This window comes from Acartia tonsa, chromosome 14 (genome assembly GCF_053477335.1).
Source record: "Acartia tonsa isolate MP-2025a chromosome 14, ASM5347733v1, whole genome shotgun sequence".
In the NCBI taxonomy this organism is placed as follows: Eukaryota; Metazoa; Arthropoda; class Copepoda; order Calanoida; family Acartiidae; genus Acartia; species Acartia tonsa.
The window spans coordinates 21630174-21651780 of NC_137273.1; the positions used below are offsets into that span (position 1 = coordinate 21630174).

Consider the following 21607-nt stretch of genomic DNA (forward strand, 5'->3'; position numbering starts at 1 on the left):
AAGTTTTTAACCGCTATTTCTTATTCGTTGATCCAAACTAGTTACTATTGGTTTGTTTAAACTTTACAACAATTAAATTAAATCTGCGGAAGGGGTCTTTTTGTTTAACATTGATTTATCGTCCATTGTCTTATCCCTTCAAATCCCTTGTTAATTACAATCATTATAGAGTCCTGTATTTTTTTAGTGAGTTACGGCAGATGTTTTTTTAGGTTTGTACGCGGGAAGATTGCACAGACTTTGCCGAGAATTTTAGAGTTTGTGCGTTATTAAAAAGTGAAAATGTTTGGCAGAAATATTTAAAGAACATTTTTTTTATTTTAATAAATTGATTAAAAATGATTGAATAAGTGGGGGGGGGAAGTTCTGACACTTTTGCGTAAACGGTGATTATAGGCTTTGTCTTTGGACTGAGAGGATAGGTTATTAGGGATAAAATCATTCTTATATGATGAATTTCCCCCAGATTTAAGATTTTTTGGATAGGCCTCCAGGTTCCGGAGCTCCAGACCTCCAGGTTGTCTCTCTACAGGTAAAAATGAAAAAAAAAAATTTTTTTTTAAGAGTTAGATGTCAGCTTATGAGACAAAATATGTATGTTTTTTCTTCAAATATGTGAATAACAATCAAAAAGAAGTATATTTTGTTTGTTAAGTTAACTTCTAACTCTTCAAAAAAAAAAATCTTATTTTTAATTTTTACCTGTACAGAGACCACCTGGAGGCCTGGAGCTCCGGAACCTGGAGGCCTATCCAAAAAATCTTAAATCTGGGGGAAATTCATCATATAAGAATGATTTTATCCCTAATAGCCTATCCTCTCAGTCCAAAGACAAAGCCAATAATCACTGTTTACGCAAAAGTGTCAGAACTTCCCCCCCCCCTTAATATCATACTAAAGGACTGATTTATTTGATTCACAATATATATAATTTAGTGAAAAATACATAAATATTCACTTCAGATTACTTAACCCCCGCAGGGTTTATTTAAAAATGAGCTTAACAGTGTTATGCCCCAACGGGCACCGACAGAAGGTGACCACAACGCCTAATATGTCTTTACAGCAGGTTTGTTGCTATTTGTAAAAAGTGAAGCTTTCTATAACTAGGATCTGTCCGACTAGACTCATAATAGCTCTAATTGTTGATTTAGATATGTTATCCAGTTAAAACGACGTAAGGTTTTCCTTTCGACAACAATCCCATTGATTAAACGACCGCTGTCTTTATGTCCTAACTGTGTTTGGTAATGAGATGCCACAGTTTTAGGCATCTCCTTACTCTATTAATGTCGTATACCTACTTTTTTTAAAGCTGAAGCTTAAGATCTCAATAACTAGATTAAGTTCTCCTGTTAAAGGAATCTCAAAACATGTCCAGGGTTGGTTTTAGGCTATTTTATTTTTAGTTTTAATCCTTTGGATCGTTTTACGCCATTTCCTGGCCCTTCAATAAACCTTTAAATATATGCCTCCTAGATGCTAGAGATGCAGCCACAAGTATTATATATTTGAGAATATTGTTATTTAGGATATTGAAACTATTCTTACATTTAAACCTTTGGATGGTTTTAGGCCATTTTCTGTTCCTTCTATACCCCTTTAGATAGATGTTAGGAACCAAGAATACTGATATTGTTATTTCCTAGGTTATTGAAACAGTATGTCAAAAGAAGGGCTTCGATGCCAACAAGCACAAACTTGTCCATCACAGAACTAAACTGGATCTCAGCTCAACTATCAGGAAATTATATCATTACATAACCCCAGGGAGGGAGGGGACAGGGGGATGTTTATTACATTAGTCCCCAAAGTCTTATAATAACGTTTTTTTCGTTAGCTTAACATTAACAACCTTGGGGACTTTGATTGAATTTTGATCAGTTGGTTCATTCAGAGAATAACCAGTAATTGTAATCTACATAAGGGGTAATTATCAATTTATGGGCCATTGTCCTATCCCTTTAGATTACTGACTCACCTTAACATTAGCGTAATTATCAGAGTGACATAACTGTCTTGTTGGGGAGGTGTTGGGTTCGAGTCTTGGCCACTCTCTACGTCATACAAAAGACATTAAAATGGTAACTATAACTCTTCTATGGAAGATAAAAGTAAATCTATGATGCAGCACAATATATATATGTTTTTTTGATATCACAAAAATATGTAATTTTGAAACATGATACTCTTTGATTTGATAGTAGTTATTTATCACATTTTATTATAGATAGCTTTCCGCGAATATTAAAATGAAAAATTATAAAATTAAAACCAGCAACTTCGTTTATAATTATATGCATGGAAGTGGCCTTGCACCCAGCCTGAAAGGCATTGTCTCATTTAAGGCATTGTCTCATTTAAGGCATTAGTAGTAGATTTACACATGATGATGTATCAATATTGTTTGTCTAATACTAATATTCTAATAAAACCTAATACGTATTGATAATGATTGAAAATTGTAGATTTTCCGGATTACCAAATAACTGTCTCATCGAAATGGAAGAATTAACGGTAAGAACATCGTATCCAGTTTATATCCGGTAGATTAAAAAGGGTTCTAAGTCCTACTATAAAAATCGTATTACAGACAATTTTCCACGAAAAATAAAATAATATTATAAAATCCTACGATGCGATACATAGATATCCTTGAAGGTTAGTTTTTAAACACGTTCTTTTATTCGTTGACCTAAACTTGTTAAATCTTGCTTGGTTTGTCCAAACTTATCAACCAATACTTTTCATCAACTGAATGGTTATTCTGTTTATTATCAGCTGGTATTTTCATTAATTTATAGTCCATTGTCTTTCCCCTTAATCCGCATTACAGAAGGAGGGGAGGGGATGGAGTAAATGGGTTGGATGGAGGTGATGGTTTTTTTTAGCCAGCTAAAAGTTTCACTTATTAGAGTGTATAATAATCTGGTGTAAGATCCAATTAATAATAAAACTATTTTTATAATTAAGGAAGATGAATTGAGAAATGTGAAAGAATCTCTTGTTTCAGTTTGTTTACAGGTAATTTTTATTGAAGCGAAGATTCTCTATGATTTTGTATGTCCGTACGTTCTCCTGGTATTCAGTGAGTTTTTATATATCGCAGGGACAAGGGTTACATTAGACTATAAATAATACCTAGTGAAAAAATGAAGTGTACTGAAAGCATCAGCTTAATCCAGAAAATCGAACCGAAAACACCTACGATATGGGGAAATATTTGAACAATTTACGAAAACCTACTTGTCCTCTCATCTACAGATACAGAAGTCCTTTAGAATGATGGGAAATTTTATTTTTACTAGGGGGAGGGTGGAAATAAATTTTCACCCCTGTTATTATTGACTAGGTGCCCAGTGGAGAAAGAATAATAAAAGATTTTGCCTGTGGCTCAACTTTAGAAGAAGTTCTGACCAATACAGACCAAGAGAAGTTAGGTCTACCACAACAGGTAATCATATAACTAAAGTAACAGGATGTCTGTTGGTAAGTAAGTACTAAGTATGTATGTAATTGTACAATGGCCGATAAGTTGATGTACATCTTCAATGATTATACATAAAATTACCTCTATTATAGATTACAATTCATGATTGAAACTTTTGGACACTCAACGTAATGTACCAGCCACTAGAATTTAATAAAAGTCCCAAAGTTACTGAGCCAACGATTAAGAAAATGTTATAAAACTTTGGGGACTTGTTTAATAAACAACCCTTCCCCTCTTCCTGCCTTTTATGGATGTTGTCATCCTTGTTATATTACCTAGGGTGAAGAGGCAGTGTTGGTTTATCTAAGAAATGAAATTATCGGAGCTGCTCTTGGAACTACAACTCTGAGAAGTCTAGGCCTCACTACTGGCAAAGGTCTTTTCAGGTAAATATAATACTTTTAGTGCATTCTTTCAAGCTACCTTATTTGTAGCGAAGCTGCCAGTTCGTCCGTAAGACACGAAGTTGGGTAAACTAAACTAGGCACTTTTAAAAAATTAAAACTCAAAATTTTAAAAAATTTAAAATTATACCTACCTACCTAGGTACTACTACTTATTTTATTAAAAATTGTAAGGTTTAAAACACTAAAGAAGCAGCTTTATCTGTAAAGGAAATTGACATGCAGCTTTTTGTTGTTAATTAAACAGATTAAGTTTTGATGAAAATAATCATTTTATCTCAGGTTTTTCTTCAAGAAACCAGAAGTGCTCAAGGAACAGGCCAATGTTTATGCTATTAAGGTAAAAACATTTAATCTAACTAAACTAACATTTTTTTGTTAATAGGTGCGAAATTAAGAAAACTATAGGTATTTTGTCTACTTTAAATCTAAGAATTTTTATCATTATTCATTAGGTGGGGGTACACCCCTAGAGGCTACTACTTTAAAAAAACAATTTTTAAATGGGTGTAGATTTTCTTTAAGATTGACTTTTCTTGGTGGGTTTAGATTTACCTTCCCCCACAATAGTTAAAAACATTCCCATGACCTATGAGAAATTTTATAGTAAATGAGAAGAGAACTTTATCGGTTCAGTTTAAAAAAAACCTCCAACCCACCCTCTTTTTAAAAACAAACAAACATGTGTTTACCTTTTTAAAGGAGAAAGTGGTAGAGCCAAAAGAAAAAGAAGATAAGAGACACCTGCCTATGAGAATGGAACCTGTAACCCTTGCTTCCATCGAGCCTGAACAATCTAAGGTAGCTGCATTTACAAATGTCTTGAAGAAAATAATTTTTAAAAGCGAAGCTTTTCTATAACTAGGCTCGGTCCGTCCGTACGTCCGTCCGTAACGGATAGCTTTTTTCGTTAATTTAGACATGTTAGAATTGTCCTATCGATTTCCAATTTTGCATTGTGATTCCTTTAGTAGTTAGGTACGATTTAGAAAGCGTAGCAACTCTATAATCATTACCATCATTACCTAAATGTCCGTGCGTCCATTTTAAACATGTTGATTTTTTTACTTTTTTAAATAGCTTTTTTCGTTAATTTAGGCATGTTAGAATTGTCCTATCGATTTCAAATTTTGCATGGTGATTCCTGTAACAGTTAGGTACGAGTTAGAAAGCGTAGCAACTCTATAATCATTACCAGAATGTCCGTACGTCCATTTTAAACATGTTGATTTTTTTTAACATTTTTTTAACAAATTTGTATGTGACCTAATTATCCGATTGGTCTGATTTTTGGTATACTGATTCCTGGGACAACAAAGTACAATATTATAAGCGAAGCAACTCTATAATCAAGTCCTAAAAATGTAAGTATGTCCATAATCATTATCCTGTATCAAGCAGTTTTTCAACAAATTTACTTACAATTTTGCTTAGACTCTTATACATTCGCATTCTGATTATTCAGTTCTGACATTATACAAGTGTTAATGTCCGTTTGTCCTACCCTTTCAGAGCTTCGCTTTTATGGATGTTGTGATCCTTGTTTATGAATAAAACTTTCAAATGTTAAGCATTTTTTTTAATGAAATTTCATCAAATGTTTGTTGAGTTTAACAGTTCAAATAAAATAACAGGCCAAAACATAATCAAATGCTGTAAATTACGAAAGTACACCAATAAAACTGTTAACAATATTACAAGTTACCATCCGTTCATCTAAATTAACTCTTTTCAATAAAAAAGTTTACTTTTGTGTCACATCAGTTTGAACTCAACAAAACATTCGATAATATTATATATATTCAAAAATTCCTAACATTTTGAAGCTTTTTTTTACATAAAATCATGGTAAAACTTATATTTTTTAAATTGATATACCTAAGGCTAACGATATTAATCCTAACCATAGTATATTCACTAAAAAAAACATTGAGAATCATTGCTGGAAGGTGCTTAGAATCACTTGCTCTCGTTCGTTTTCTCTTGGGATGGTGGTTGTGCCCTCACCCACACTTGTTGTGAACCTTTTCATGAACTATGAGTAGCTACATTATCATGGAGATCCATATCGGTTCAGCTGTTAGCGAGGTCCTTTGGAAAACTACAAGACATCTTGAGCTAGATCTTTAAATCATTTTAGTGCTGAGCCAGATCGGAGTGAGCCGAATTTCAGCCAATCACAGCGCGGCATTTCATAAAATGCTATGCTCTCATTGGTGGAAAGTTGGCTCACCCCGATCTGGCTCACCACTAAAATGATTTAAAGATCCAGCTCTGTTACTTTTATGTTTTTTTTCTAGGTAGAAACTCCAATGTCTGTTGACAAAAGTTTAGAACGTCCTACTGATAACAACGCAGGTATTTATTAGGATTAAACATTATTAAAGACACTAACGGCTACAAGAATATATAAAATCTTTTCTCGTATTCATTCCAATCCGGTGGATAGAAACTATGTCTAGCATCGTATTATATCCAGCTTTCTACGAATATAAAAATGAACAATCATAAGATTAAAACCAGTTTTTTTAGCCCGTGAATTCGGCACCTCGGGGCTAAAATAACTGGTTTTAATCTTATAATTGTACATTCTATATCCGCGGAAAGCGGTTTATAATACGATGAAAGAAATAACTATTATATAAATATTTCTCTATGAAATAGCTCATTTTGTAATGAAACTGCTTGTTAACATTTTATGGATTTTAATCCTAATTCGTTTCAAATTAATAGGCTAATTTTGTCTATTTGTAGCAGTATAAAAAAAATTGTTAGGTAAAAGTTTCCTTAATTGCAATTTGTTCCCTTGAAAAAAGCTTTAGAATTTACATTTTAAATAGGTGCTGAGCAACGACAATCTTCAAACGAACCAGCAATAGATCTATCAGTTAAGGTAAATATTTATAGTTATATAATCGTTCAATTTTAATTCCAACGATTCAAAAAATTGTGCATTTTACATCCAGAATGCGGCAACATGTTTTTTTTAATGAATAATAAATTACTAGGAAAGTTCACCAATGCCAGGACCTAGTAGTATTAACTCTACAGGAGGTGGTTCCTCACGCCAGACACCAGACTCAACCACATTACAAGATGAACATATCCAGGCATTGAATATAAAGTAATAGAATTATAATCTTTATGACATTTTTTGCGCTTTTAATCAAAGTAGCCTGTTAAGCACTGATATCCCAAGGAGGGAATATAATAGATTTTCGTTTTTTTGTTTATTACTCAAGTTAAAGCTAGGTTAGGTTATATTGGGTACTGGTTAGCCCCGTAGTGTTAGAGGCATGGCAGCTCCGCAAAGGGTTAGGCATAAGAAAAAGAAACACTAATACCTCCCCCCTTATTTAAATGGTTGTAATTTGTAAATAAGAAGTTCATAATAGGCATTGTCAACATGGAGTCTTTGATTTATTTATATTAGTGGCTCGTTCTTATTTATTTTAAGATTCCAAAACAACAAAATTAATGTTTAATTTCTTAATATTCTGTGTATAACACAGGCTGTGATAAACCCTGTGGGGCCACACGAGGCTATTATTTTCCAGAGCGAAGGTTCCTCAAGGTTCACACTCCCAGGTGGGTAATATATATATAAATTAAACATATTTTTAAACATATTTTTCTAATATTTCCATCCAGAATCACAAAATTACTCCTATTGTATTGACCAATATCTAAGGACTTAAAATGACTATAAAAATTCTTAGATAAAATTAAAATATCCACATATTTTATATCCATTATCGCACAGTACTTCTTTCTTTTTAATTTTTAAAAGGCGATTATCTTATCTGTAATTCTTTTGTTTAGATGATAACGATGAAGATTTTTTCCAACATACACTAGAAGATGTTAAGGTTATTATACATTTTTGCTAGTTCTCATTTATTTTGTCTCAAAGTGTGTTTTTCAATTTTTAATTCAACTTTCTCAGCTAAATTTTATATCTTGACGACACGTTAGAGGTTCGAAACATACATATCTTATTCTTGGTTTTGTCTCGGTAACTTGAAGGGCCAAAAGCCCAGGGTTACAAGAATGGTATTAATGCTATGATTTTTTTATGTTTATAATAAATAGAAAAATCCAAAGTATTATACGATACATGCTTTTTCAATATGGTCCAGAACCTGTTCTAATCCAGCCGATATTGATCGGTTTGGAAGTCTTACTGGGAAATGTTTTTCTGATTCATCCTGTATAATTACACATATTTTTTTTTTATTTCAAGGAACAAAAGTATTTCTTAATTTGATCCACTTACCATTGACCATATATTTAGGGAAGATACAAAGCACTGAGACTTGAAATTAAAGAGTTGGACGAAGGAGATGCTCTGTTAACCACGGTAAGCAAATATTTAAGGATTTAATGTGAATTGTAAACTGTACTGGTACACAAAGTTTTATAAATATTAAATACTTAATATTGATTTGCTCAAAAACTTATATTGAATTTTGATTTGTTGTTTCCAAACTAGAAAGGGTAGTTTGTTTATCATCATTGCACTGGGGATTGCATATAAAGGGTATAAGGTATAAGGTCATACTGTTTAAATATGCTTTAAATTTTACTTTGCGTTTGATCAACATTAAGAACACTCAGACTTAATAAGAGCATTTGACTGTAAGCAATTTTATGGAATATTGTAATATCTACCTACTATTTCCTTTATTGTCCATTGTCTTATCCCTTAAGATCCCTAATAATAATACTATTTATTAAGAAGAGTACATACGACTAGCATCTAGTGGTTCTGTAGCGTTGAAAGAAAAAAAGCCTTAAACCATCTCAAAATTTAAATCTGGTAATTACGATTCAGACAAAAAAAACTTACTACTTTAAATAATAGGATATGCGAGAAAGTCTGAAGGAGGGAGAGAAGCTTGCTATGCTGGGGAGATATAAATCTAGTCTGGTCAGAATACAATTTCCTTCGAGGCTGACTGTTCAGGGCGTCTTTAAACCCCATAATACCATAGGTAACATTCCTGTTTTTTTTTTACCAGAGGCTGTTATTTAGCAAATAGATTTTGCTCTAGGTATTGATCTAGTAATTGTCAAACATTTTTTGTAAATATACTAGGATTCTGTTATCTTTTTTAATAAACTAAAATTTTTGGTTCGTTTACGTTTTTTTTAGGGTTAAACTTTAAAGTCTAAACATGCCCGTTAATTAGAGGAATCTACACAATAAAGTTTATGTGGGTATAATTTAGCAAAACTAGAAAATGAAAGCTGCTAAAAAGTAGTTTCAACACAGTCATAGAGTAGCCGCGCTACTAATAACCAAAAAGTATAATGTTTATTATTAGTTTATTCTTTAATAAACTTAAAATTTTTTCAGGTGAAATAAAAGACTGGTTAAGGCCTTTGCTTATCAATCCAGAATCAAGCTTTCAATTGTATATTGTTCCACCAAGGTAATACTTTTATAAAACTACCAGGATGTCTCTTTGTCTGTATGTTTGTACTGAAAGATCTTGCAAACTGCTGGACTGATATGGCCTATACAGTAAAGCGGAAAGGCTTATACATTTCTATTTTGAGGGAGGTTTCCTTCACTCTTCTTATCAAAATCGCCTTCCCCCCATGAATGATTTTTCATTTGACAAAAATTAGACTGTCAATTATAAAATATAAAATTCATTAAAAGTTATTCTGATGTAATTGTTGTCTGAAAAGAAATTGACAAGGATATTAAGAAGTACTGTTACTTTTTAATAGTGAAAAATTATAGGCAAAAAGGGTTTTCTTAAGAATTCAAATATAAGAATGATAAGGTTGTGGATGGGGTAAAGGTTGTGGGGGGCATTGTTATTTTAGCCCGCTGCAAGTTTCACTTTATTAGAGAGCATTAAAATTTTGTGTAAGATCCAAGTAATAATATATCCATTATTTTAAAATACGGTTGTTGGGGGCATTGTTATTTTAGCCCGCTGCAAGTTTCACTTTATTAGTGGGCATCAAAATCTTGTGTAAGATCCAATTAATAATATATCCGTTATTTTAAAATACTGTGAGATTTTTAATTCATAATTTTTTTTATTTTAGAACAGAACTACAGGAGAAAGATTCTCTTTTAGGTAAAATTTAGAATATTTTGCGTGCTTTCCTTTAAAATGTCTAGCGTGCATTGAACATCCTGCCTGCGGTGCTTAAAACCGGCGCACGCAGCTAACCATTACGTTTTCTATATAACCTCACTGAATCTGCGCGAGCTTAAGTGAACACAAACACACATAAAAGACAACCCCTCCCCCTTAACAATGTTTTAAAATATCATGATAAGAGAGGTGAAAGGGGATTTGTGCTCGACTAGGAACTTTGAGGGCAAACGCCCATAAGAAATAAATATATCAAAGACGAATTTGATTAAATATTAATATTGTGTTAATTCTTGAATGTATTATTTTCTTTCATATAACCTAAAAAAATCTACCTACTCCATAAAGGATTTAAAAGGCGGAAGATTTAATTGCATTTCATTGTCTTATTCCTGAAGGCGTAACCTATTGTAGATTTGAACTTGGTGCCAGCCTCGCTGATACACTTCTCTGGTCCTACTAGTGATCCTCAGGTATACTGCGCGCATTTTAAGATGGTTCGTTTTTGTTGTAATGGGAGGGAGAGATATACACAGCCAAAATTAGTCAAAGCATACATTTCAACTTAAAGCGCAAGCTGCGTTGTGTATGATTTTTTTAGTTTTCTAGAATGTTTGTACTAAACACTTTGTTTTACGGTATCTCTAAGAGATCCCCTACAGTTTTTTTACCAAAAAATTTCAAATTTACTACAACTTCAAACATTTCAATAGAAGGTCACACAATATTGAATTTTGTTTTGGTGAAAGTATTTGGGTAAATGTTTAATTTGGGAGCTCATATCATAATCTCTTAAAGGTTTATGGAAAAATAGTTTTTAAAATGCTTTCTTCTATAACTTTCATTTTTATTTAAAGGATTGGTTGAAACCAGAATATTTAGAAAACTTATCAAATGTCGAAGGTAAAAACAATAATTTAAAGTAAAAGCAATTTCGCGTATTGTATTATAAACAGCTTTCCGCGGATATAAAATGTAGAATTTTAAGATTAAAACAGTTTTTTTAGCCCCAATATGCCGAAGGCACGGGCTAAAAAAACTAGTTTTCATCTTATGATTATACATTTTTATATTCTTAGAAAACTGGATATGATACGATGCTAGACATAATTTTTCAGTATGGCTGAGAACCGGTTCTAATCCAACGGATATTAATCGGTTTCGAAGTGATACTGGAATAAAAGCTCTAGTATTTTTTAATATTAATACTCTGTATCTTTTAATATTAATACTCTGTATCTTTTAATTATGATTATTTGTGAAAATAGGTGAGGGATGGGACATTGGACTGTAAATTATCATGGTTCCCAAAGTTTTAAAAACACGCTCTCATTTGGGTCAAAACTTTTCAATCAGTAATTTTTAATTTGGTTTACTTTGTTTTATCATCATTAGGGGGGTGTATGTCATTTTATCTTCAATTGTCTTATTCCTATAGTCACATTGGTTATTTTCCAATCAATATTTGAGAACATTCAAAATGCGTACCATGTATGAACACTTGAATTTGATTTTCTTGTGACAAAGTTTAGAAAAAAACTTCGGTTACTCAAAATTTTATTGGTGATTAAAACATGGAACAATCCACTTAATAGTTGTCATAAATATGGAGAAATAATCTAGAGCTTTGATTTTCTTCTCATTCTTAGGAGCAAACAAGGCTGCAAGTGAGTTTAGAAAAGGAGCCAAAAAACGAGAGACTGGCATTTCAGGTAAGAAAAAGTGTATGTGATTTTGTGTATGGGGTGGGGGGGAGGGGTATTGTTTCTTTGTTGACATCAACTACACTTTATTAATATTGTACACTAAAAAAAATTGGTTTCCAATCTGAAACGAAAAAAATGACACTGAAATCAATCTACAAATCTATCTTCTTCAACGCAATGAACAAAAATTAATCTATCCTCCATTTTCCCATACATGGTTTCGTTTCATTTGTGTCATTTTTTACTGACGTTGAAGTTTTTTAATAGTTATTTATTGCATCAAATAGACACTAGGTACCTAGACATATTTGTCGTGGAAAGTAAGCCCCGTGGAGCTATATGCAATACCGTGGTTTTGCATTATGGTTCAGAACCGGTTTTAATCCAGCGGACATAAAATCGGATTCGGAACCATACTGGAAACGATATTTCTATGTATAAAATCTTCCCAAAATTAACAAATACCATTTTTTAAGGGGAGTTTAAACCTAGCCTGCCATTGGACACTATTCCAGAATCATCTAGGTAGCCATATCAAACCTCAATTTTTTACATTTAACATTATGATATAGAGTTTTCTAAAGATTGTTCAAGAAATGGTTGAGGAAAAAAGGCTATCTAAAGCAAATAGTAGAGAAGGCAATATTTCCTGATAATGTATCACCTCATTAATCAGATAATTCCTCTGGCAGTCTTAAAGCTCTTGTAAGGTAGCTTCACAACCATCTACTCATTTTGTTCTTAAATAGATATTAAAGTGTAGGAAAAAGAAGTGAAAAAATGCTCAGGAATGAAACAAATTGTTTAGGCTTCCTTTGCTTCTCATGGGTGTGCTTCTGGTCATCTAAAATATTAAGATTTATATTGCACATATAGTACAGGCAATCCTAGTCATTTTTTTCACTAATGTAGATTAGGTATATTTGATTGAAAATTAATGTAGGACACCTGACATAACATACATCCCCCTTATTTATGAAATAGGATACAAGGAGGTAACTTGATATGACCAGGTTGGGTAAAAGGAGCAGCGACACAGGTCTCCCCAACAACAATCCCATCAAACAGCCATCAAAGATGCCGAAATGGTTCAAGCCTGCAAAATAATAGTTCTTAAATATTTTTGTAAAAAATAATGCATAATAGTTTTATATTTATTTATTACTTTTGCAAAGATTTATATATGAAACCTAAAAAGTTGATCAACATATTTCCAGTTAATTCATTGTCTTATCCCTTAAGATCCTTGAATATTTTGGTTTGCCTGTTTTTTCTGGTAATGAAGTATTTTTATAAAATTTGGTGAAATTATTACTGTGATCATAACAACCTAATCCCATTGAAACATGTATTGTATTAAATCTTAATAAAAAAATATCTAGTTTTTATGTAATGTTTTTTCTATAATTTCAGATTCAACGGAAAAAAATGCCTAAAAATGTTGATTTAGGGTTTTATAATGGAGATTATCCGGCCTGGGGACTCGAGAAAGAATTTGAAAGTTTTGAAGTTGAAAGCAGATATTTTCCTAGCAAGGTTCATTATTATGTTTCATTGGCGACGCCGTTAAATGCTGCTAGAGACACTTCAGGGAAGGGGGGACCTATCACTTAAAATTTTAGCTTGAAAAATAAAAATAAAAACCTCTGTACTTTCTTTTTACGAGTATCCATCTCTTTAGGTAACCTTAAGAGAAACCATTTCGGTCCAACGTTAGGGGAGATCCTTCGGCACTCAAGGATTATTGGAGGCGCCATTATGAGCCTCTGAATGCACTTTAAACCGAGGTTTGGGGTTGAAGTTTGATACCCCCACTTTATATTTTTTTAGAAAGAAGGAAAGTATTTTTGTTGAAAGGAGCAACAAATGTATAATGCCAGCAATTACTTTCTGCTCTTTTGTAGCGACTTTGCTGTGCTAATATTTCCTACGCTATTGGCTGATATATTTAAAGACCCAATTTAAAGTCGATACACGGTCCCCAACCCCTTGGGATGAGTTATATAGAGCTCGTGCCGGGAGGTTGGAGGTACATTCCCTCTATTAAACAACCTTTTACTTTAATTTTCAAAAATTACAAGGTATGGTTAGTACTTTACAGTTTTTTTTTAGGTAAAGCACCATTTAGTGTTTATGATAATTTTAGGTTGGTGGTGCTCCCGCCTGGTTAGATCTGCAGAACCTACCCTTGTCAACAAAACTAACTTGCCCACATTGTTCCCAGCAGCTAGTATTTCTACTTCAAGTGTATGCGCCGGGGTCAGGTACAAAATCTCATTTCACCAGGTAGGGAGGGGACATTGGGCTGATTGTTACACTAGTCCCCAATAGCGTTTTCTTATTCGTTAGCTTAACAACTTTGGGTACTATATGTAGATAAATTTTAATTGGTTGGTTCATTAGGTTGAGTGTCCAAACTTTTCAACCACTAATTGTAATCTACAGAAGGAGTATTTTTGTGTAATTTATGTATTATCATAGGGAATGTACTTCTATTTATCGGCCATTGTGTTACCCCTTTAGATCCATGCATTTAATGTAATCTAATAAATTGAAACTTGTAGCTGGCTACAATAACGAGCCACCCTCTTTACCCATTCCCTCAGCTCCTATTAGATAAACGAACTGACCAATAAGTGATGTCCATTTTAGCAGTTTTCCCCTATCATAATAACAACTTATATTCTATAGGTACCTATCTATTATTTTAGTGAAGTTTTTTAGTGACTATCTTTAATATTGAGGGATAAGACAATATGGATGCTAAATTGATATACATCCCCAATGATGATAAAAATTGTCCCTTCTTCAAATGAAAGTTGTTGTTTAAAAGCTTTGGTTTGAGCCAGCAAAACCGTTTAATAACAGGAACTAAAGCTTTACAGCCAACCAAGAGTGAACTGTGAACGTGTCGAGTATAAATACTTTGGGTACACTAAATGCAAAAAAACCATCGATAACTTAATTTTTCGACGATTGCCAAGTATATGCAAATATATTTATTTAGGTGCGAGAGCGTTTCACAGAACTATTTTTGTTTTTATCTGTTCAAATGGGTCATGCTGGAATAAAAAGAGGTAAATCTATAAATTTTGGTTTATAAGTAACAGGATGTCCGTATGTCTGTCTGTGTATAGCGAAGAGTCTCGCTAACCTCTAAACCAATGGGTTTTTATGGGTAATAAAGAGTAGCTCCCGTGTGACAGCTTTTAAAGTGATAATATACTTGAACGTGGAGCTTGAGCTGGCCCTATTGGCTATACAAAAGTGTATCGTCATAATCCATAACTAATTAGGTCCAAACACCAAGAAACTATGACTACATATACATACTATTTTTGGGAAAGGGCCAAATACAGCACCCAACAATATCTGATTCTATACGAAGCTAGATATTTTGCCTATGCGCAATATAAGTGATTCTTCAAGTTAAAATTAATTAAATTATTTTATTATTCCAATTTCAGCAATTTTTTACAATAAGATTTTCGTGTATACCTATCATGTGGGTTATTGATTTTTAACTTGTTATTTTTAGTGAAACCGTGGAAGATGGATCAAAAGTTGGCCTCCCTGTTTTAGTACTGCGAAGTCAGCTGTCGAGAGAAAACCGGTTTTATCCGGCCGAACCACCAGAGGAAAGGCCGGGTTGGAGAACTGATATTGTACCTCAGAAATTTGGGTAGGTTAATCGTAGTAATATTAATAGGTAGGTATCTAAAATGCAGAGTAGAAAAATATGTGTTCGTTCGGATGAAAAAAAACTCTGTACTGAGTAGGATCTGTGTAACAGGTACTATCCCTACTGGTAATACCAAGCTTAGATTTCATTCTATTTAATTTCTAGGGGGTTAGAAACATTCTTCTTCCACCCTCCTCCTGATAAAAATTGTGTTCCAACACCCCCCCCCCCCCCCGAAAAAAAAATTAGCATAGTGATGTTGTTAAGAATTTTTGTGTAACAAATATCCCAAAAAAAAGGGCACTGCTGTTTTACTATTCAACAAAACAAATAACAATATAAACGAACATTTTCTGTATTTCAGAACACTTTGCCCTGTTTGTGGGTGTCGAGGAGATAAATCTTGTGGACGGTGCAGACAGGTAATTAGATGGACTCCCTGAGTTCTAGAGCAGATGTTTAGTTTATTGGGTTTGATATATATTTTAGAAGAAAAAGAAATTCGGATGGACGGACAAAGTAAGTTAGAGATAGAATGCGAATTTTCACCAAAAATTATACATGTTATGTTATATAGCTGCCAAGGAAAATCGCTTGTTTTTATTTCAAATTTTAAGATATCTGTATTTCTTTTCTACAAATTTAAAATATACAAAAAAGATACAAGTAGGTAGTTTTTAATTAAATTATTGTCCTAAATTATCCCCTATGAAGATTGAGAACTAGTGGTTACGCCTCAGGCATCTAAGGCTCTGTAAGAAAAGGGAAAAAATAGCCTAAAACATTCCAAGCCTTAAATCTAAAATAAAATAGTCTAAATCCACCCTAGGACCTATGTGAAGCTTCCCTAAATAAGGAGAACTCAATCAGTTCATCAGTTATTAGCATCATAAGCTGCAGACGTAAAGAGTTCATTACTTTCTATTATACTAGCGGCTATGCCTCATGAAGGTCTCAAGGGGCATTGGGGGTGGGGGGGGGGGGGGGTTGTGTGGTTTTGACAACCCTTGTATTTATAATTTAAATGAAAAAGTAAAGACAGACAGACATCGTTTTACTTTGTATTATAGATATCATTATTTAGGTTTCATATTGTAGTCAAAGCCACCAAAAACTGGACTGGAAAAAAGGACATAAACAAGAATGTACAGTAAGTTCATTTTTAATTTCCCATTTATATTCATCTTAATACATATATAACTCTTCTTTATAGGAGCGCAGCTATATTATAGATAGGATATGCTCTATAGTTAGATGGACGTAAAATGTTCTTGTAAACGATTATCTCCAAAAAAAACCTACCCTACATTTTATTCCAGCACATCTGTATGAGGTGTATGAGGAAGCCTGCAAACTAGAACCAGAAAACCTTATATATATACACTTTTTTCTTAATTTACAATATTTATCAGACCTTTTTCATTTTTGAAAATCTTTTTCTGATTTATTCAAAATTATTGATAAAGTAGTGTTCCTGAAAGGAAATGATGAAATAGGGATATACAATACATACCAGTGTTTGCTTCCCTGAAGAAATACTATATATATTTTAATATTTAGGAGAATGGTAAATATGGGGGACCTCACACAAGAGTTGGCTTCCCTGAAGAAATACTATATATTCTAATATTTAGGAGAATGGTAAATATAGGGGACCTTATACAAGAGTTGGCTTCCCTGAAGAAATACTATACATTTTAATACTTTAGGAGAATGGTAAATATGGGGGACCTCACACAAGAGTTGGCTTCCCTGAAGGACTTCTTGAGATTGAGGAAGAACCGGAAAAAGATGAAAAGCAGGTAATATTTCACAGAAATTTTAAGTTTTTAAAAATGTAGGTACTGCTTTAATTTTTAGGTTGCGTATCTTTGTCTTATTTTTTTCTCCCCAATATGGCTTTGAAACAGGTTATTATCCGCTGGATTAGAATCGGTTATGAGCCATACTGAAAATTCATTCATGTATTGTATTATAGAAACTTTTCCGCGGATAGCAAAATAAAATTTTAAATATTATTACAAGTTTTCATTTTATTATCCGCGGAAAAGTATTAATGCGAAGCGAGAAATAATAAATTATTAAAATGTTTATTTTTTAGAACGATATTGAAGATTACAAACACTTGATAGACCCAACCATGGAAGTAGAGGTAAGAAAATGTGTTTTTTTTAGCTACACAATATAATTCGCCTTGTCGGGCTGTTCGTCTGACTACGGCTCAGGAGAAACTTGAATTTCTCGACGTCTATATAAGATATAAGGCTGATTTTTTCTTCTGAAGAAAACTGTACCCCATGAGCATTCAGCTTTTACATTGTATTGACCGTTTTGTTTTATAATAAACCACGATATCATGTTGCTCAAAAACGTTATTGAGTTTTGATTGGTTGGTTCCAACTAGAAGTGTTTAAACTTTTCAACCAATAATTTTTATCTCCTACGGAGAAATTCGTTTTATTATATTTTGGGTTGCATTTTAAATGAACATCCTTGTCTTATCCCTTAATATCCCTGATTAGGAAGCTATCAGTGAAGGAGTATCTGAGGAGGAATGGAATCAAGTTGAGTCAGGACAAACAAATGATAAGGTAACAATATAATTTGGTCCTTTCCCTCAAAGTTCCCATCGAGCACTGAAACCCCCCCCCCCTTATTTTTAAAATCAATTGAACAAATGGGAGGAATGTTTTTTTCTATGCCTGCGGGGGGCTTTAACCCTGTGGGGCTACCTGATGTAACTAAATATAACCTGAAGTAATAAACAAGCAACTGAAAACTTCAAAGGGTTAATCTAAACAGCTCTTACTAAATAAATAAAATTTGTTCAAATTTTTTCTCTTGATTACCTAATTGTTTTTTCTCAAAATTACCATGTTGAAATGTTATGTTCTTAGGCAAGTGAAAAGTTTAATTCTCGAGTTAGAAGGGCACCCCAACAAATTATAAGATATCAAAGGTAAGTGCTCAACAATCCTTTTATATAAAGTAGTAGGATTTTTTGTGTCAGACAAATAAGTAATTATTCTTTGACCCATGACTGTGGCACAACACGTAGTGCATCTGATTTTTGTCGTGAAGGTGATAGGGTTACCCTAACTTTCTACCCTAACTCTGAGTCAAACTAAAGACGTTAAAAAAATGTTCCTACTGCTACTATGTCAGCTCAGGTGCGCGATAATAATAGTTAGAGAAGGGGGAAATGCCTTGGTCCAAAATAGGTACAGCTTATTACCATGAACAATTAGGGCTTTCTGACAAAGGTCATTCGATCAAATGGTTGGACGATTGGCCGCGTTATCAACAATTCACCAGCAATATTTAGTTCAGAGATAAACAAAAACAAGACATAATAGAGTATTAGAATTGATATAATATAGAATATACGAGGATATAATGACAATGGAAAATTTGTCGTCAATTTCGCTTGCTAATAGGACCTCATTTACTGGTCAGAACGTTAATCAAGTAGGAGGGGAGTAGATGGGGGGAATCATTATTTTAGCCAGCTGCGAGAATTGCTTTATCAGATAACTAAAAAACTCTGTTGCAACAACCAATTAATAATTTCGATTAGTATTAAAGGCATCTATAGGTTAAATACATATTTAAGGAGTGGAGAACCGTTGTTATGCACCTTCACTGTTCAACTTCCACAAATACCTCCTTGCTCAAAGTGTGGAGGTCAGAGGTCATTTGAATTCCAGGTAAGGGGGTCAAATATAGGGAGGGAGGGGACATTGGCCTGTTTAATAAACTATAGTCCTTAAAGTTTAATAATAGCGTTTTCTTATACGTTGACTTAACAACTTTGGGAACTTTTATTAATTTTTTAAGGGGTAATTTTGTGTATTATCATTTGAGATGTACATCAATTTATAGATTATTTTCTGATACCATTAGATCCCTGAGTCTAATTGATAGGTGTCTTGAAGATAAACTATTTTGCCTCCAACTTTTAGAATAGCAAATATTATCATTATGGCAACATGTATTGTTTGTTTACGTAGTTTTTGTAATACAATTTGTAATTTTCATCAAAAAGTTTACTTATTCAGCATGATTTTCTTTTCAAAAAATATAATTGCCACTTAGCCCCTAAAAGCTTTAATAAAGACTTTTAAAGTTTTTTACATTAGTTGGCCTATATTATATTAAATCAGTTATCAGAAGCTAACTTTTTTTATCCATAGAAGTTAGCTTTAAGCATCTGATTACATTTTGGGTAATAATTTTTATAATCTTTTTGTGCTCTGTATTTTTAAACTTGTTTTTTATACTTTCAAAATATGACCTGTAAAAAATTAATGATTTCAAAAGATATTGAAAGCCGTTTTTATAAGTATGCCTATATTATTTCAAATCAGTTATCAGAAGCTAACATTTTTTTATCCACAGATGTCAGCTTTAAGCATCTGATTACATTTTGGGTAATAATTTTTATAATCTTTTTGTGCTCTGTATTTTTAAACTTGTTTTATTTACTTTCAAACATGACCTGTTAAAAATTAGTGATTTCAAAAGATATTGAAAGCCGTTTTCATTAGTAGGCCTATATTATATCAGATCAGTTATCAGAAGCTAACATTTTTATCCACAGATGTTAGCTTTAAGCATCTGATTACATTTTTAACTTATCCTTGTAATTAATTATTTAGTGAAGGTGTTTTAGCAATACTATTAAATTACCACCAAATGTTTTTCATATCTAAAATTATATTAATATCATCTGAATCGATATATAATACGTGAATTTTGTGACAGAGGAATTTTTGTAGTCAATTTAGGTTGCTATCAAAGTCCTCACATATTGGTCAATATGTTTCTCCTTGGTCAATTAGGGGATGGGGTAAAGTCATAAGGACGGGGGGAAAGGGGGATAGAGTTAAAATAGCCAGCTAAGAGAAGCATTTTTCAGGATATGCAAGAATATCTCACAATATCCACGTATTCTAATATCCATTACTATATGTTAAGGTGATGCCACAAATCTTGTGCGTGCTTGGACTTGGTTTAGAACTTCAGGAGGCAGTGGACTGGGGCAGTATCTATATATACACTTGTAATAAGTAAGTATTAAACTTTACTTTAGATATATCTTTAAAGTTTTTTATGCCAATTTAGTTTTTTCTTCTACCAATTCAATTTTTTAGTGCTTTCTCGTCAGTTGTATCTCCCTTAGGACATCTAATGATGGTCTCCAAAACGATTTTCTGTCCGTCTTTATGTTTGTAGACACATTTATAACACCATATATAACGTCAGTCGGTTTGCATGTCTGTCCGTAAGTAAGTTAATTAAAAAACTGTTACATTGTCTATATTAGGGCTAGAAGAATGTTCTTTACAGTTTTGGAATTTTCTCAATAAGCCTAATCAATCTAGGACAAAACGGATGTCCTCCCCCCCCCCCCTTTGTTTGTATGTCCCTCTGTTTGTACGTCCGTCTGTCCAAGTAAGATAACAAAATCTCTTAACCAAGCCAAATCAAATGTCAAATATTTTTTAAAAATTTTGTCTGTAAGGGTACAAGCGTGTAAGACTAGTTTTAATATATAACTGTAAAAGTTTCTAACAAAGTGATTTTTTTTAGAGATTGTGATATTGAGGGCTATGTAGAAGAGTTTGCTGCTGTGCTTGACTTTGACAAAACAAATCTACCTGTGATGCCCCAACCAGAAGCATAACACTCAAGAGAGAGTACCTAATAGAGAGCTGCCAACAGCTGATAACAGAGAGAACCTAGTCGAGAGCATTATGTTTTTCCAGATTTTTCAGTATGGCTTCAAAACTGCTTGATATCTACTGGATTAGAACCGAATTTCAGCCATACTGAATAATCATGAATAGCATCGTTTTACATTCAATTTTTCCATGAACATTAAAATAAAACCATTTTTGTTAGCCCGTGCCTTCGGACTCTCGGGGCTAAAAAAACTTACAAATTTTTTCATTTTACTTTCCGCGGAAAGATGTCTATAATACAATGCGATAAATAATAATCTCGTCTTGTTGAGCTAGCTCCCTGAACCATTGATGTCAAATTTACATATTTTTTTCTATTTTTTTTTTCATGAAAAATTATCTAGTGCAGTTTTGTTTGTATGAAATGAATAAAATATATTAAGATTTTATAAAGGAAGTACTATGAAATAAAACTGCGACAAAAACTATATGTTTTTCATTAACAAAGCTACTCTATGA

At 32.8% G+C, this 21607-nt stretch overlaps 3 protein-coding genes across 6 annotated transcripts in view; 2 read left to right on the top strand and 1 right to left on the bottom strand.

Annotated features, from left to right (window-relative positions):
• Positions 1–21607, bottom strand: part of RpL19 (ribosomal protein L19) — a 249838-nt gene that overhangs the window by 188347 nt on the left and 39884 nt on the right. The window lies entirely within an intron of this gene.
• On the top strand, positions 912–13136 carry LOC145306126 (tether containing UBX domain for GLUT4). 2 transcript variants are annotated; one of them, XM_080148081.1, is made up of 22 exons: positions 912–1069; positions 1650–1742; positions 2467–2517; positions 2974–3024; positions 3353–3454; positions 3773–3879; positions 4180–4237; positions 4600–4698; positions 6198–6255; positions 6738–6790; positions 6906–7007; positions 7410–7485; positions 7720–7766; positions 8192–8257; positions 8762–8891; positions 9257–9332; positions 9964–9995; positions 10431–10489; positions 10874–10919; positions 11666–11728; positions 12199–12247; positions 12736–13136. In XM_080148081.1, exons 1-22 carry the CDS (start codon positions 995–997, stop codon positions 12827–12829), a joined length of 1587 nt encoding a protein of 528 aa, XP_080004207.1. In that variant the 5' UTR covers positions 912–994; the 3' UTR covers positions 12830–13136. The 2 variants fall into 2 exon arrangements, with proteins under 2 accessions (XP_080004207.1, XP_080004208.1); XM_080148082.1 differs by having other exon boundaries at positions 12748–13136.
• Positions 13139–21573, top strand: LOC145306134 (uS5 assembly chaperone PDCD2-like). Its single transcript, XM_080148099.1, has 13 exons — positions 13139–13258; positions 13869–13986; positions 14730–14799; positions 15261–15404; positions 15769–15826; positions 16489–16554; positions 17114–17206; positions 17506–17556; positions 17927–17995; positions 18302–18363; positions 19018–19111; positions 20382–20473; positions 20997–21573. The coding sequence occupies exons 1-13, from the start codon at positions 13151–13153 to the stop codon at positions 21088–21090; spliced, it is 1119 nt and encodes a 372-aa protein (XP_080004225.1). The 5' UTR covers positions 13139–13150; the 3' UTR covers positions 21091–21573.